General features: G+C 44.6%; 1 protein-coding gene across 6 annotated transcripts in view; it reads right to left on the bottom strand.

The window, feature by feature from the left end:
- The window catches only part of COL4A4 (collagen type IV alpha 4 chain), a 125021-nt gene extending 114866 nt beyond the window's left edge, over window positions 1–10155 (bottom strand). For all 6 annotated transcript variants that reach the window (XR_003093308.1, XM_025200439.1, XM_025200441.1 and 3 more), the window contains exons 1-4: window positions 10071–10155; window positions 9835–9960; window positions 7626–7665; window positions 1098–1175 (exon numbers count right to left, since the gene is read on the bottom strand). Coding sequence is in view for 5 of the 6 variants with exons in the window: in XM_025200439.1 (XP_025056224.1) it covers window positions 1098–1175; window positions 7626–7665; window positions 9835–9887 (171 nt within the window). In the remaining variant the exon portion in view is untranslated. The remainder of the gene's footprint in view (window positions 1–1097; window positions 1176–7625; window positions 7666–9834; window positions 9961–10070) is intronic.
- Window positions 10156–14932: the final 4777 nt, after the last annotated feature.

The raw sequence follows: 14932 nt of genomic DNA, 5'->3' as shown, positions 1-14932 counted from the left end.
ATCAGTAATAGAGACACTGAATAATACAGACAGGCACAAAGACTACTTGCAGATGTTTAAAAAACCCTCCAAAAAACACACTTTACCAGAAGAAGCTGTGCATTACTTTGATCTGGCTCCATAGTATCTGTATAAATTGGTTGCTTCTGTGGATCTTTTTGGCATTTTTAGCTAAAGTTGGTTCAATCAGCTATTATGCAAACGCGTCAAAAAAGCCCCATTAAAGTGCCCAGTCTATACACATCGGGTGACCCAGGTCCAACTAACATGCTTCCTCTTCTGGGCATAAGCTGGCTCGGTGTGGGAACACACTGAGTTTAAAGTGCTTTTTTTTTTCATGTCTGCAAGCAGCCAAAATGACCAATATTTTACAATAACTAGAGATGCACCGATGCATCAGTCCATATCATATCGGCACCGATAAAAGGAAAATTGACATTATCGGCAATTGGCTTTTTTGGCCAATGTGGCTGATAATGTTGCCGATAAATGCTGTGTACAGCTGCAGCATTCACGTGGCCAGCCTGGCAGCTTGGAGAACAGTGTCCAGCTGATAAGTCTTTTGGGGGGACATGAGGAGGAGGGCGTGTAGGCCGCCCCCCCCATAACTCCCCTCCCAGTGCCTGCCCTGAGCACAGCCCTGGCCCAACCCCCCCTGCCAGGAACAGCCCAGTGCCACCCCCTAGCCCTAGCCTACAGCAGCAGCTTACCTTCATCCCATGCACCAATCTGGGGGGTGCACACACCACCCCCAGAAGGTACGCACACCGGTAGGGGGCACACCCCGCTCCCTGCACCCCCGGGACGAGCTGCTCACGGCTCCTTACCATGCCCCGCCCTGGCTAGGCAGCACCTGCCCCTGTCCCAGCTCCACTCCCTCCCTCACCACAGCGACCTCGATCTACCCCACACAGGTTCCTTCCCCACAACAGACTTACCAGCCGGATGCTGCTCTCCAAGCTGCCAGGCTGCATACCAGCAATCAGATCGGTATTGGCCAATATGGCTTGTTAATAATCGGCCATTGGTATCAGTCAAAAAAATCTTTATCAGTGCGCCCATAATAATAACATAATAATTAAAATTTAATCACTTACTCTTGATCCTTTTTCAGGAAAGCACTGGCAAACTGAACAATCACGGCCTTCACATGGACCAATGTATGCATATGTGCCCTATAAGAAAAGGGGGGAGGGGTTATTTCTTCATGTGGGGTCCACCCATGAAACCATACAATTAATTTTACTTGAAGTGAAACAAATACCATCACAGAGTAATACAAGATTTTCCAAAATAAGGACACTTTCATTCAAATTAATCACTGTTAAAAATGTCGTGTAGATTCCTAGATTTTCTTTAAGTTCTTCCAAAGACAGCTTCTTTATAAATAATTAAGAAAGGCACTAGAGCTTTCTGACTGGCCAAGAATCTTATTTTGAAGCCTGTTTTAGTAGAGTTCTGCCTGATGCACCCTGATGGTATGTCAAGAATAATGTCCCACTGTACAAGATATTTGGTTTAGGAGTAACCTTTAGGACTATACTCTAGCAAGAATGTAAAATGCAGGATTGGACTGCAAGTTGGATGAATGATGTGGGATGGGTCAGACCCACAGACCCTTCCCTTCTGGTCCAAACTGGGCATTCTGGATGCTTGGCTGCTGCCATGGGTTTCCCATGACACTGCTGGCACTCCAGCACTGAAGCTCTTTAGTGCTCGCCTCCCTTTGTGTCCACCTTTTCCCCACTGTTCCAGGGAGGCCTGCCTCTGCTTTGGGGGACGGGGACTTTGGAGTGAGCAGGTGACTTTCCGTTGGGAATGGTAAGAAGCCACAGTGCCAGGCTCTTTCCCACAGTGCTGATGGAGCTCCAGGACTGTGGCTGTCACCTGGGCACTCGGCTACAGCAGCAGAAAGGTCTTCTCCATCAAGGCTGTGGTCCAGATGACCCAGCTCTATAGGCTGGATCCAGTCCATGTGGCCACATGTTTGACACCCCTGTGCTAGAGCATCTTTAACCCAATGTATTCAGGATGATGGTTTTTGCATCTGAGGTGAATTATTATCTTAGATTCTTCAGTGTTATGTCTGGGACTTATCAAAACTAAGAGCAAGAAAAGAAACAGAAATATTTTTGTAAGGCATGATGAATGGACACCGAATTGTGAATTGAGAGAACTGGAGTTTATCCCCAGCTCTGCCACTGACCTGTTGTATGATCTTTGGCAAATCACATCACCTGTCTATGCCCATTTTTGCTACCCATGGCAGCAGCCAAGCATTCATTTCCCGCCCCCCCCCCATTCTGTTTTAAACTATAAGATCTTATTATGTGTTTATGAAGTATTTAACCCAAAAGAGGTGGTAGAAACCCAGGATCTTCTCCCACTACACACTGGCCAGAAGAGTAGTTTAGGAGCACACTGCAGCAAAATAGCCAAGCTTCAAAAGGGTTGAAGAAACGTGCTCCCTCATAGAGAAAAAAGAACTAAGTCACAATTAATTTCCCACTGCTTTTGGGACAGTGCAGCTATATATTTACTCTTATGTAGGAAAGATTCAGAAGTTAAAATCTAACCAACAACAATTCACTGGACTGGGCAATTTCTTAAGTAATACTGTAATATGTTCTATAAACAGTCCAACCTCACAGGAGTGAATCCTGTTCAAATCTCTATTCTATCTAGCAAAAATAACTTTTCCACGCTCTATCATATGGGGTTTGGTGTGCCCTTATTCTACATGCATAAGTAAAGAGAAGATGTGATATACTGTTCTGTAGTGAGCTGGGCGTCACTTTCAGTCACGCTCATAAGCAGATTGCTCCAGCGTCTCTTAGAAGTTGGGGATCCAAGCTGACATTGTTTGGCAGGGTGAAAATCTCTGAATGCAAAGGTTATAGGACAATATCAGAAAGTTCTAACATTTAAATTTTCTAGAGGAAAAAGAAGAACAGTAAAGCCTCAGCATTGTTTGCGACAATTTACTAAATTACAGGTTGGCAACCGTCAGCTGAGAAGCCAATGCCTGTGCAGCCATTGGATCTGGTCTGCTGATATGGGGCTTTGACTGCGGGCATTCTCTCTCCATGCTGCCACGTGAAAAAACAGCAACAGTAGCCAGGTTCTAGCTCCTGCCCATCTGCCTATGACCTGGGGTGGGTCATTCCAGTCGAGAGGTGAAAAAGGTAGATTAGGACTAGATAGAATATATGGATATAGTAGAAAAAAAAGATACAAATATGTCTGTTTAAAGTTGGCATAGAATGTGCCTATCAATACCATTTGATGCTTATGCAACATTTAATTGCCAGATCAATTAATGAAATCTAATATTCAGATGTAAAACTCTGCCAAAATCTCTGGTTACTTGATTACCAGAAATATTAACAAATGAGAAGATATTACAAAAAAGCCAGCAAAATGATCAAGAAGGTGGAAGTGACATAAAAGGAATGCTTAAAAAAGCTAAACAGAAAACTAACATCCAACATAAAAATCTGCAGACATTTTAAGAAGTAAATCCAAGGAGGGAGAGGAATCATAACAAAGGTGCTACAAGGTGCTTATAACAAAGGGTAAAGTCATCTAGTTAAAACATCCCAAATCCAGGCTAAATAGCTGGAAGACTTTTCCCACAAAAAGATCTTGCACCTCATCTACCTAAACCTAAAATAATGCATTTTCTCACACACAACATGCCCTGGGATAAGATATACATCTTGTTTTGGGAAGGCAGAATGGAGATTTTTTTTCCAGAATCACGTCTGTATAGAGCAAGGACTATGCAAGGCTGTGAAATAGAAGAGTGACCAAGAATATCTAGCAGGGAGTAATATGCCAGAAGAAAGGTTAGCTTGATTAATGGAACATCAGGACCATTAAAAAGGAGAGATGATCATTAACATCTCTGGAGTAAAGAACAATGAGCCAAATGACTCCCTCAGCTACCTGAAAAGAAATGCTACTGCTGCTGCTAGGCAGTTGGTTTTGAAACAGGAACCAAAGCAACAGGAATCAAACCACCAAAGGGTGGTTTTGGGGAAAAATGGTGCATGTGGTATGCAAGAAAAATATAGTAACTGACAACTGATTTCTGCATGGAACATGCATGCATGGCATTGAACTGGTCTAGAAATGCCCTCTCTCTCTTCTATCTCAAACTTCTATAAATACACTGTTAGTAACAAAGAAATACATGACTGCTTCTCAGTTACCTTGACTTAAGGTAAACAAAACAAATAGCCTAATATATCAGAATATATCATTATAGTTGATTTACATTGTGTTTAGCAAAGGAATTGCTGACTGTTTTGCCCTCCAAAAGCAATGTTTTTAAATTTTGTCACACTTCCAGCAAATGAGTACTATTAAGTAAAGGAACAGTCCCTCTGCCTCTGCATCACATAGTAAAGGCTGAAATTTGTAACACTGTTTAGCCAACTTGAATATCCAGCTTCTGGGTGTCTAAAGGTCCTAGATGGCTTTGAAAAAAAATAACACAAGTATTAAAGAGACTATTCATACATTTTTAATTTAGATAAATTAGTTGAAAATTACATGTGAATATGCAAATTTAGTGGACGTTTTGCCACTGATTTCAGTAACAGCAAGGGTTCACACTTCAGCTTTTCAAGGAGAAAATTACTGGTACTCAAAAACATCAGATAAGAGGAAAATCTGCTTATTTAAAATATTTTCAGAAAATTTCACTTATATTTTTTAGTACTAAAATTCAATTAATAAGAGGTCATGATTCTGTTTTATACAGGCTTTCCCCTGAGAATAGTAATCTACATTATTGCCATAAAACCTTGACTCTCTTGGAATGTCAAAGGAATGCCATTTTATACTAACAAGTAAAGCTGTTTTTCTTTCTATTTATTTAATTAAATACCTACCTCAGTTTATAGCCTTGTACTAAAGATACAAATACTACAGCAGTCAAAACAAAGATGAAGAGGACAGCTGTTTTAAAATCCTTATTGTAATGAGTATGCATCGTCTCAGAGTTAAATGGTGACCTCAAATTGCTTCACTAACAGTAATCTATGATAGTATTAACTGCACATCGCTTTAATATCCTACTTTCTTGTGTTCATTTTCTGGTGAGATCAGAATAATAACATAAGGACTGGAAGTACTCCAGTTTTTCAATCACTGTAGCAGTCATTGTTCAGCTATTAACAGCAAGTCAGGTATGACACTGTCATTCTGCCAACAGTTCTGTTCCACATTTGTGTATGTTTGACACCCCAGGGCTCTAGCACAGCTACTAAGTAAAGCATTTATCTGATTTATTTATTGGATAGATACTGAAAAAAACACTACTTTAACAGCTTCATGACTGAGTGTGTGCTTCAAATGGAACAACCTTTGTAAATAAGAATATTGTGGTCCCATCCTGTCAAAGCCTGTTAAAGGAAGTATAAAAGAAAGTATTGTGGAATACCTAACCATTCACCTTTCATGGACAGAAATTAAGACCTTCACCAGCAAAAATCTTAAACAAATCTGTTTATGTAGTTGGCAGTTTATACACTTAACTGAGTTGCCAGTGCAATACATTGATCTGGGCATTACAATTATAACTACGTACATTTGGAAGGGAATTAATTGCACTTCCTTATGAAAATCTGGCTCATTTGAATGAGGTTGGACCATGTTTATATTTTTGAGAATTTTCTTTCTAATGGCAATGTATAATCTATCTTTAAAACTTTGATAATTAGCAGTGTTAGATATTGAGTTCTATATACCGTTAAACTTTGGTTATCTCTTCATGCAGGCTTTATTGCATGAGATTTAATATTGCAGGCTCACTGGCTGTTTAATCACTGGGTCAGATTCTTGAGTGCAGTACAGATTTTGTCCTAAACTACTGGTATTGTCTGAAGCCCCTGGGAAACTTTGCTGTATCTAGCTTATTCACCCTCCTGATATAACTCTCAGCCCCTCATTCAGCAGCTGCAATCTAAAGGATGAATCCTATTTTACTTTTAAATGGCTAACTAGTACTTTCACAGATGCATTTATGCAGTATTTCACCTGTGGCATATTACACTTGTCCAAATTACAATGAGCCCTGTATATATGTGTGTGCATACCTGTGTGTCTGCATGTGTGCATTGGCATGTTTGTATGTGCATGTATGAGTGCGTGTGTGTGTCTCTGCATGTCCGTCTTTGTGTATGTGTGCACATGCATCTGTGTGTGCATGCATGTGTGTATGTATGTCTGTGTTCATTGCAGGGAGAGTGCATTTGTGTCTGTGTGTCCATGTGCAGAGAGTAAGAGTAGAGCGCGTGCCCGTCTGTGTACATGTCTGTGTGTGTGTATGTTTGGCCATAGTTGGGAACAGGGATCAGGGAGAAGAGATGGGCATGTGCCTCCCCACCCCCAGCCCAGCATGGTCTACCCAGCCTCTCCCACAAGCACCAGGAGGGGAAGGGGGCTCTCCCCCACCACCGCCCAGCTCCCGTGGGGGCAGTGGGCCTCCAATCTTGTGTTCACCCAGGGCCCCAGTACACCTTAACCTGCCTCTGCACACATGCAACCAGCCATGGGAAAGCAGCGTGAGGTAGCTGTGTGGGGTGGCATGCAGCAGTGGTGGTGGCGTGGGGTGGTGGGTGGCAGCAGTGGCATGCAAGCCCCACCCCACATCTGGCCACCGCCACCAGAAGGGGTACACTTCTTTAAAAAGGTTGAAAACCCCTGCTCTACAGTAGTTTACTGTAAAGTAAATCCATGCCAGAATAAATGCATGTGTAGACATATCCAATGAGCCTGCTTCAAAAGGTGGGCTACAGAAAAAACTGGACAATGCCTATCCTCTCCTGATGGTTAGAGCACTATCAGGTTGGATTTTGTGATACTTAAATTTGAGCAGTCTTTTATTAACTGTTCCACTCATTTCAACAGTGAAGTATATGAGGCAGGGACAGGTGGAATAGAAAGAATGTCCACTAGCTAATGTATTACATGGAGACCCACAAAAATGCCATGCTATCTTGGGTTTTGCCACAGATTTTCTATCTACTGCTGGTTAAGTCAAACAAAACAGAATTTTCAAAAGTATCTGCTAACTAGATATCTCATTCCTACTGAGATACCAAGGGCTAGTCTCATAAGGGGTAACTGCTAAAATATTGAACAACTATCCCATTCACTGGACAACATACCTACTGAGAAGTGTGCAAGGAAAGAAGCAAACAGACAAACAAGGGCTGCATGAGGTAGGGTCATGAAAATTTGATATAGGAAGTGACAGAAAGCCACTGAAATGACTGCACGATGCAGCTGACATGCTCGAAGTGAAAGGTGAAGGGGACAATTTAGATAGCAGCTTGATAGAAGGGTTCCAATGTTGGGATCAAAAAGACCTGAGAAAAGATAACAGTAGTTGAAGTAGGAGATAATTAGGGCATGGACACCTAACTTGATTATAGGGACAGAAAGGAAAGAGAGGATTTTAGAAATATTGTGGAATGAAAAAGTTAACAACACTTGGCCATAGGTTAAATGTAGGCAGAGAAACCTCACAGTGCTTTTGCACAACCATAATTCACCTTGGATGGAATTCAATCTGGTTAGAGGGCATAGCAATGACTACTAAAATTATCACTTACCCCATAAATGTGTTTCACTGAGAAAATAAGTATCAGCCACCTAATAGAAAAAAAGTTCTAAGTTAATTTTAAAATTGTCAATAACAACCTCACTACACAATACAAACTCTAAAAAGTGAAAAGTGCTTAAACATAATTTAGGCAGGTTTGTGGTATGGTAACATCAGTTTCAAGGAAATATTTTTAAAGGATTATATATCACAACAGAATAGGTAGTGCACTCTACAATGTCGTTAGTTTTAAGGCTGGCTTCACAACAGCATGGGGGAACTAAGATGCTGTGAAAGTCATGCTAAAACCTTGCAAGGAAAGCATAAAAATATAAAAATATGCAATACTGGGTCAGATCAATGGTCCATCTAGTCCAATATCTTGTCTCTGACACTGAGTAGTTGATACTTTAGAGGGAGAGTATATGAAAAGGGCATGCCTGTATAAAAACGGATATGTCTCCAACTGTTGTGTTTAATAGATATTACTGGACCAGTCTTCCACAAATTTGTCTGATCCCTTTTTGAACCCTGGTTATACTACCTGCCTCTATTAGAGGTGCACTGCATTGGTCCATATCGTATCAGCACTGATGAAAGCAAAATTGACATTATTGGCAATCGGCTTTTTTTGGCTGATGAGGCCAATAATGTCGCTGATAAATGCCACGTGAATGGGCATAGCCACAGCATGAACATGGCCAGGAGTGCAGCCTGGCAGCTTGGAGAGCAACGTCCAGCTGGTAAATTTGTTGGGGGGAAGGGGCATGGGGGAGAGAAGGGCATGGGGGGCCAGATCGAGGCCCCTGCAGTGAGGGAGGGAATGAGGCTGGGGCAGGGTGGGGTGCAGGATGAAATTGTGAATGGCTGGTCCAGGGCATGTGGGGGGAGGAGCAGCTCCCACTGCTGTGCACACCCCTGGGGGAGGCATGAGGACCCATGTGCCCCCCAAGTCTGTGTGCGGGTTGAGGGTGGGCTGCTACTGTGGGCTGTGGCCAGGGGCAGCGCTGGGTCTTTTCAGTGGGGGGTGTTGGGCTGGGGCAGCGCTCAGGACAGGTCATGGTAGCCTTGGAAGAGGGGGCTACAGGGTGGACTATAGCCACCCCAAAATTCACTGCAGCCCTCCTCCCAGTGCTGCCACTTCCCACCCCAGTGCAGCCTCAGCCCAATCCTCCTGCTGGGGAAGAGCCCAGTGCCATCTCTGCCCTCACCCCGCACAGAGATCCAGAGGGCATACAGTCCCCCATGCCTTCCATGGGGGTGTGCGCAGTGGGAGCTGCTCCCCACCCCCATGCCTACTGGACCGGCCACTCACAGCTCTGTCCTGTGCCCTGCACCATCCTGGCTGGACAGCGCCTACCCCAGCTCCAGCCCCACTCCCTCCCTCACCATGGGGGCCTCGATCTGTCCCCCCATTCCTTCCCTCCCCCCACCTCTTCCCCCCAACAGACTTACCAACTGGACACTGCTCTCCAAGCTGCTGGCACCCGGGGAAGCCAGGAGCTTCCCCTGGCTGCTGGAGAGAAGCAGAGCAGGGCATTAATAGCATGCATATATGTGCCCACTGGGCTAAAAATCTTCAATTTATTCAGTGGTCGCTGATGGCTGCTATGTGTTGATTCAGGGTATTTTCAACTCTTTACCAAGTCTCTATCTTCTGAAGTGAGGTCTTTTTTACCTTAATTAAATGGCTTTGAGAGTATTAAAATAAAATAATTTCAAATAATAATTTCCTGTTACATTTGTCTTTAACTATTTACATCATACTCCCTGAAGGTTCTCAGAATGTTTCTCTTTCATGTGGTAACCTAACACACTTATTCAAAGACAGTCTTTCTGTCATTATTTCTCTGTTCCTGACCTCTTAATCATTGTAATGCATTCATATTTTTCTCAGTAAAACAGATCTAACAGAACTGGCTTTCTCTCGCTGTGTCTTAAAATATTTAAACACCTAATAGTCGAGTAGCATAGCACCTTTTACCAAGGAATCTTTCATGACAGAAATAAAACAAGTTAATTAACTGGCACGTGGAGAGTACATATTATTTAGCATTAGATTTCTTGTTGCCGTCAGGTGTGTGACCATGCTTTTCAGATCTATGAGTAAGCACGGTACTCAAAGAATGGTAGCTATACACTTTCACAATTCTGCATTCTCAGTTTAAGTAAACACAAGATCTTAGAGACAGAATAAAGAAGAGGCCTGTAAAACTTACCAGGGAGCTATAATCTGTTTAATCCACTTAAAAGAATACTTTGTTAGCGCCATTTACACAAATTGTAGTTCTTTTCTTTCCCTCTGTCTATTAGTGCTTCTCCATGCTACTTTTTTGCCTCTGAACCTGTTTAGATTAAAAATTCAAATACACGGTATGAGTATGTATATATATGATGCTGAACTGTGTCTCACTCATTGAGATGCATCAATTACAGGATATTGCAGTATACTTACTTCTGGCTAGGATATGATATCTTTATTTGTTCTGGATGGCACCTCATTCTGCAAGTTCTGTTCCATTTAGTTCCATAGGACTATTTGTCAATTAGTATAAATCAACATAAGGGTATCAGATCTGATCCTCAAGAAAAAAAAATCTTGAACAAATAATATCCGAATGCATTATACTAACAAGTTACTGCACGTTAGCTTGGTTAAAAGGCAAGCACAGAGTTTATCTGAGCTCTCAATAATGACCACATGAGCTAAAAAAATCATTGGAAATTTGGCCATACTTTCAGAGCTCAAGATATCTTTTAGAAACAATGGTGTTTTTTTATTTTAAGTTGCATATATTTTTATCTCATGAAACAGGCATGATAGTTGGATTAATGCCAGCTATAGTGAAAAACTACCAAAGCATTTTCACCTAAATACTGTTTTTTCTACTTTTTCTAACTTTCTCAAGCTTTTGTTCTCAAATGTTGAAATGTTCCAAGTTGGGATTTGAATTTCTGGGAATGACTGGGCAGAGGAGAGAGGATTGTACAGGTGTTAAACTTAGAAGACCAGCATTCAATCCCCAGGGCCCTTGGCTTTTCTGGGCCACAGTTACCCATCTGCAGTACCTCCCTTCCTTATTTTGCAATAATGTAAATACATTTAAGACTATGGAATACTCCAATACTATGATGCCGAAGGCCATATAATTACTTCAGATAATAAATACATCAGTTGTTTTGAAAAGAAAACTAAAAAATGTTAGGTATTGTAGAAATCTCTTATTTTTCTCCTCATTCCATTTACTTTTCTAGTGAAAATTCATTTTGATTTGAATGAGTTTGAAAAAAGACTTCAAAACCATTTCCTATGAGCAAAACACAAATCAGTTTACTTATGTTTAGCTGCTTTGTTTCACAACCATGAAATCCTTTTATAGTTTAAATCTTTTTCAGGACAAGTTTCTCATCCAATACAGTTCCGCATGCTTGGAAGCCAATTTAAGAGCACAGGAACTATATTTTTTTAAATTTAGATTAATTTAACATGCCAATACCATGCTCTGAGGACCTTCTATATAGTATAATGCTCACCAGAGTTACCTCAACAGATTTATTGGATAGTAGCATAAGTAACCTGACAAAATTCACACAAGCCGCACCACAGCAGAAGTAAGTTTTATATAAATATTCCAAACCCTCAGCATACATCATTTCTGACTTCCTAGAGGGAAAAACAGGCCTTGTTATTTGACCTAAAGAGTAACAAAATCAGCTTCCATTAGACCAAAGAAAAATTAAATGCCATAATCAAGGACCCTGATACAGAGGACATAGCACAACTAATTCCATGCCACCACAGAGACCCAGATTCCTGCATGATACTGGAAACCCAGGACAAATACTGTCCCAGAGCCATGCAGCCCAGGACCAGTACTTGATGTTCCCATTTTGGGTGGTTACCCTACCCTTTTCCTGAGCAGGGTCAGGGCCCTTGGGCCCCCATGTACTCAGTGCTTATGCTAGGACCCAATTTTTCAGAAAATGTAAGATATTATAGCACAGTATGTGTTCATCACTCATCTAGCCAACCACAGTGGCAGTTTAAGTACTTGACATTTCTGCAAGTCAGGACACAGGTGTCTAAAGTTGATGAGCAAGAGAATTAGAAACGTTTTTGGAAATACTGTTTTATCCAACTTGCCCAATACCACAACGGATCTCTATGGCAGAGACAGAGATAGAATCCAGATCTCCAGGGCAGTATCAGCTGCCTAAACCATGAAACTATCCTTTTCCTTCATACGGTTCCCTGCCTTATTGATCATATAAATTCCAGTTGTTGGCACAAATGAGACAAGGATCCTATGGATGACAGCCTCTTTCACTACCCAACCCTGATTTGTTTCCTCCTCCCTTATTTCTGTGAGTGAGGCAATATTCGTGTAGAAAATATAGTATGTGATATAATTTAATTATAGACTATATCATAATGCATACACTCCAGGGGCAATCTTAATTTTGGTTGCACAGGTGGCCTTTATTTTGGCATTCCTAATTCTAGAGCGCTGGACTTTACAAACTTAACGTCTCTCTTAAAAATTTATTTTACATTAAGATTCCATCCTGTGGAATAATTTTGACACCATAACAAAGGTCATCCACAGGGTTCAGATCTTCTGGTCCGCAACAGTCCACCACCAGCACTGCCTCCAGGATGCCCTTCTACTCCAAGGAGGGGCTCGGGCAGACACCCCGATCCCTAGTGGGAACCTGCCAGCTACGTCCACAGCTGATGCTGGCACCTGCCTGGTACTGCTTCTGGACCGTGTGCTGATATAAGTTGTGGGGATGTGGTGCAGGTGAGAGACAGACAAAGGCAGTCCTGCCCATGATAAGTGGCAACAGCCAGTGCTGGGTGCCAGGAAAAAAGCAGGATCTGGTGGTGGGAGCCCTTCTGGCTGTGGTTGCCTGGAGCCCATGCTGGAGCTGCCCTGTGGCTCCTATCTGCTGCCACTGCTGCCCCACAAAGGCCCAGAGATGGCACTGATGTTGGTGGGGAGGAGCTGCAGGACAGCCCCAGTGCAGGCTCTGGGCAACTGCAGCCGGACAGGCCTCAGCAGCAGCAAACATGCACACTACCAGGTCCTGCTTTTTCCCCGAGTACCCAGCACTGGCTGCTACCGCTCATTGTGAGCAGAGCCATCCCTCTCCCCCTCCGCCACCCCAGCCATCCCACGCCTACAGCACATCGCTGCTGTGTTGCCTGTGCCACCGCCCCCCCGCCCCATGAGTTGCCTGTGTCCACCCTCTCTTGCCCCCATAGACTCACCTGGAGAAAGCTGTTCTCTACCACATTGCCTGGCTACCATATGCATGTGGCGCCCCCACCCCCTTTGTCTCGCTACCCCCAGTCCCAAGCAGCCCCTTGCAGGCTGGAACTCTGCCAGACTGTAAGGGGGAAACCCACAGTTTCCCACAGTTTTTCTGCATTTTCCCATGGCAAATGGAAAACTTGGATCCCTGGTCATCAGTGGAGTAACCAGTAGGGTTATACATCTTGTCTGGAGAAGCAGCTGTGTTAGTTGTTGCTTAGGTGGGAGATGAACATGCTCCTGTATTTTCAGAAGGCAGAGCAGGGTGGTGCTTTATAAAGCAGGGGTCAGCAACCCCCGGCCCGCATCTCAAGCATGACACGTAAGGCCATTTTGCTCAGCACACCACCGCTAGCCCGGGCGCTAAGCAGCTACTGCCAGCCATGGAGCCCAGGCTGTTGCCCGCCGGGCCAGCAGTGGGCGGGGAGGCTGCAAGCCCTGCTGCAAGCAGACTGGGCTCCATGGGCCGGCTGCAGCCGGGAGGCTGCAAACAGCTGCTCCGGGCACCAGCATGTCGGCACTCCAGCACCCTCCAAGGTAGACATTGTGGTTTTTTCATCACTCCAGCCAAAAAATGTTCCCTACCCCTGTTATAGAGACTTATACTTGACCAGTTAGTCTATAAGGTGCTACCCTCCCCTCCCTTCTGTCTGATTTCAGACTAACATGGCTAACTACCTCTTTCTAATTATGTTTTACAGTTTAGCACACAGGATGTCTGGAATTAAGAAATACAGAGGTAACTGTCTAATGGTTACAGACGTTCTAATCCCGTTCTCCCAAATCTCTACTTGTTCTTTGCTACTTCCGTCCACCCCTGTGCCAGCTCCCGCTGTCCCTTTGACTCTTGTCATTTTCCTTCCCCACCTTGCTTCCTGCTCCTGCAGGTCTGCTGCTAGCCCTCAGCCCCTTCGCTTGCTGTCTCAGCCCCTGCAGCCTTGGATGGAGTGTGTTCAGTTGCCCATTGGGAATGGGGTATGCAGTCTGGCCAGCATGAGGGAGTCCAGCCTGCTCAGGGAAACAGAGGATCTTTAGAAACAGGGATCTTTAGAGCAGGGGTGTCAAACTCACTCTGGAGACAGCAAGCGAAGGGGCTGAGGGCTAGCAGCAGACCAAGGCCCATGGTTGGGTAGAAGTTGTGATATGTAGCTAGGAGGCTAGAAGTTTAGTTATAGCCAGAAAGGCTTATGTTTTCATTTCAGTTTGGTCCAGTCATTGGGTGGGACTGTGAGGGGTGGCTTTGGTAGTCCCATTAGTGCCTAAGACAGACACAAGTACCTTGAGCCTGCCTGGAAAAGGTGCAAGGCGCAGACTGGAGGCTGGTAGGCCCAGAGCAGAGCTAGACTTGGGGGGTCAGAGCCCGAGAAGGGCAGGACTTGGACTTTGGGGCCAGAGGGCCTGGAGTCCTCAGCATGGCAGGACTTGGGGTCAGGAGGCCCAGAGGGCCAGATAAACAGCTCGGACCCAGAAGCTCAGTCCAGTACAGCTACGCTGGAGCTAGAGGGCTCAGCAAGAGAAAGGGGCGGAGGCCGAGAAGGTGGAGGCTCAACACAAGAAAGCCAACAAGAGAAATGATTGCACAAAGACTAGCTCTAGGACCCTTAGGCAGCCTCCCTCCCGACAAAACAGTAACATCGAACCAGGGGGGACAAGCCTAGAGCTACAGCGGGGCAGGGACTGCGTGGCCACCAGCGGGCCTTGCGGCACCCCGGGAGGCGAGCCTGCTCCACTGACACATTAGGGCTCAGACGACAAGAACAGCAAGTCCTTAACACATTCCTGGTGGCACAGGGCGGGCAGTCCCTAATGCCCCGACTTGTGGCACCTGCGTGCTCGCTGGGCTGAGCGCCCCCCTGCAAGCCAGGCGGGCGAGGGCGCGGGGGACAAAGATCTCGAGACAGGGACGTGCTGTGGCAGCGCAGGGGCTGGCGGGGCCCGAGGCGCTGGTTACAGGCAGGGCGCGGGGCGGACGACCCTCCCGCCTGTGCCCCCGGCCCTGTGC

The sequence above is a fragment of the Alligator sinensis genome, unplaced genomic scaffold (assembly GCF_000455745.1).
Source record: "Alligator sinensis unplaced genomic scaffold, ASM45574v1 scaffold596_1, whole genome shotgun sequence".
Taxonomy (NCBI): Eukaryota; Metazoa; Chordata; order Crocodylia; family Alligatoridae; genus Alligator; species Alligator sinensis.
This window is presented reverse-complemented; position numbering and strand designations above follow the sequence as displayed.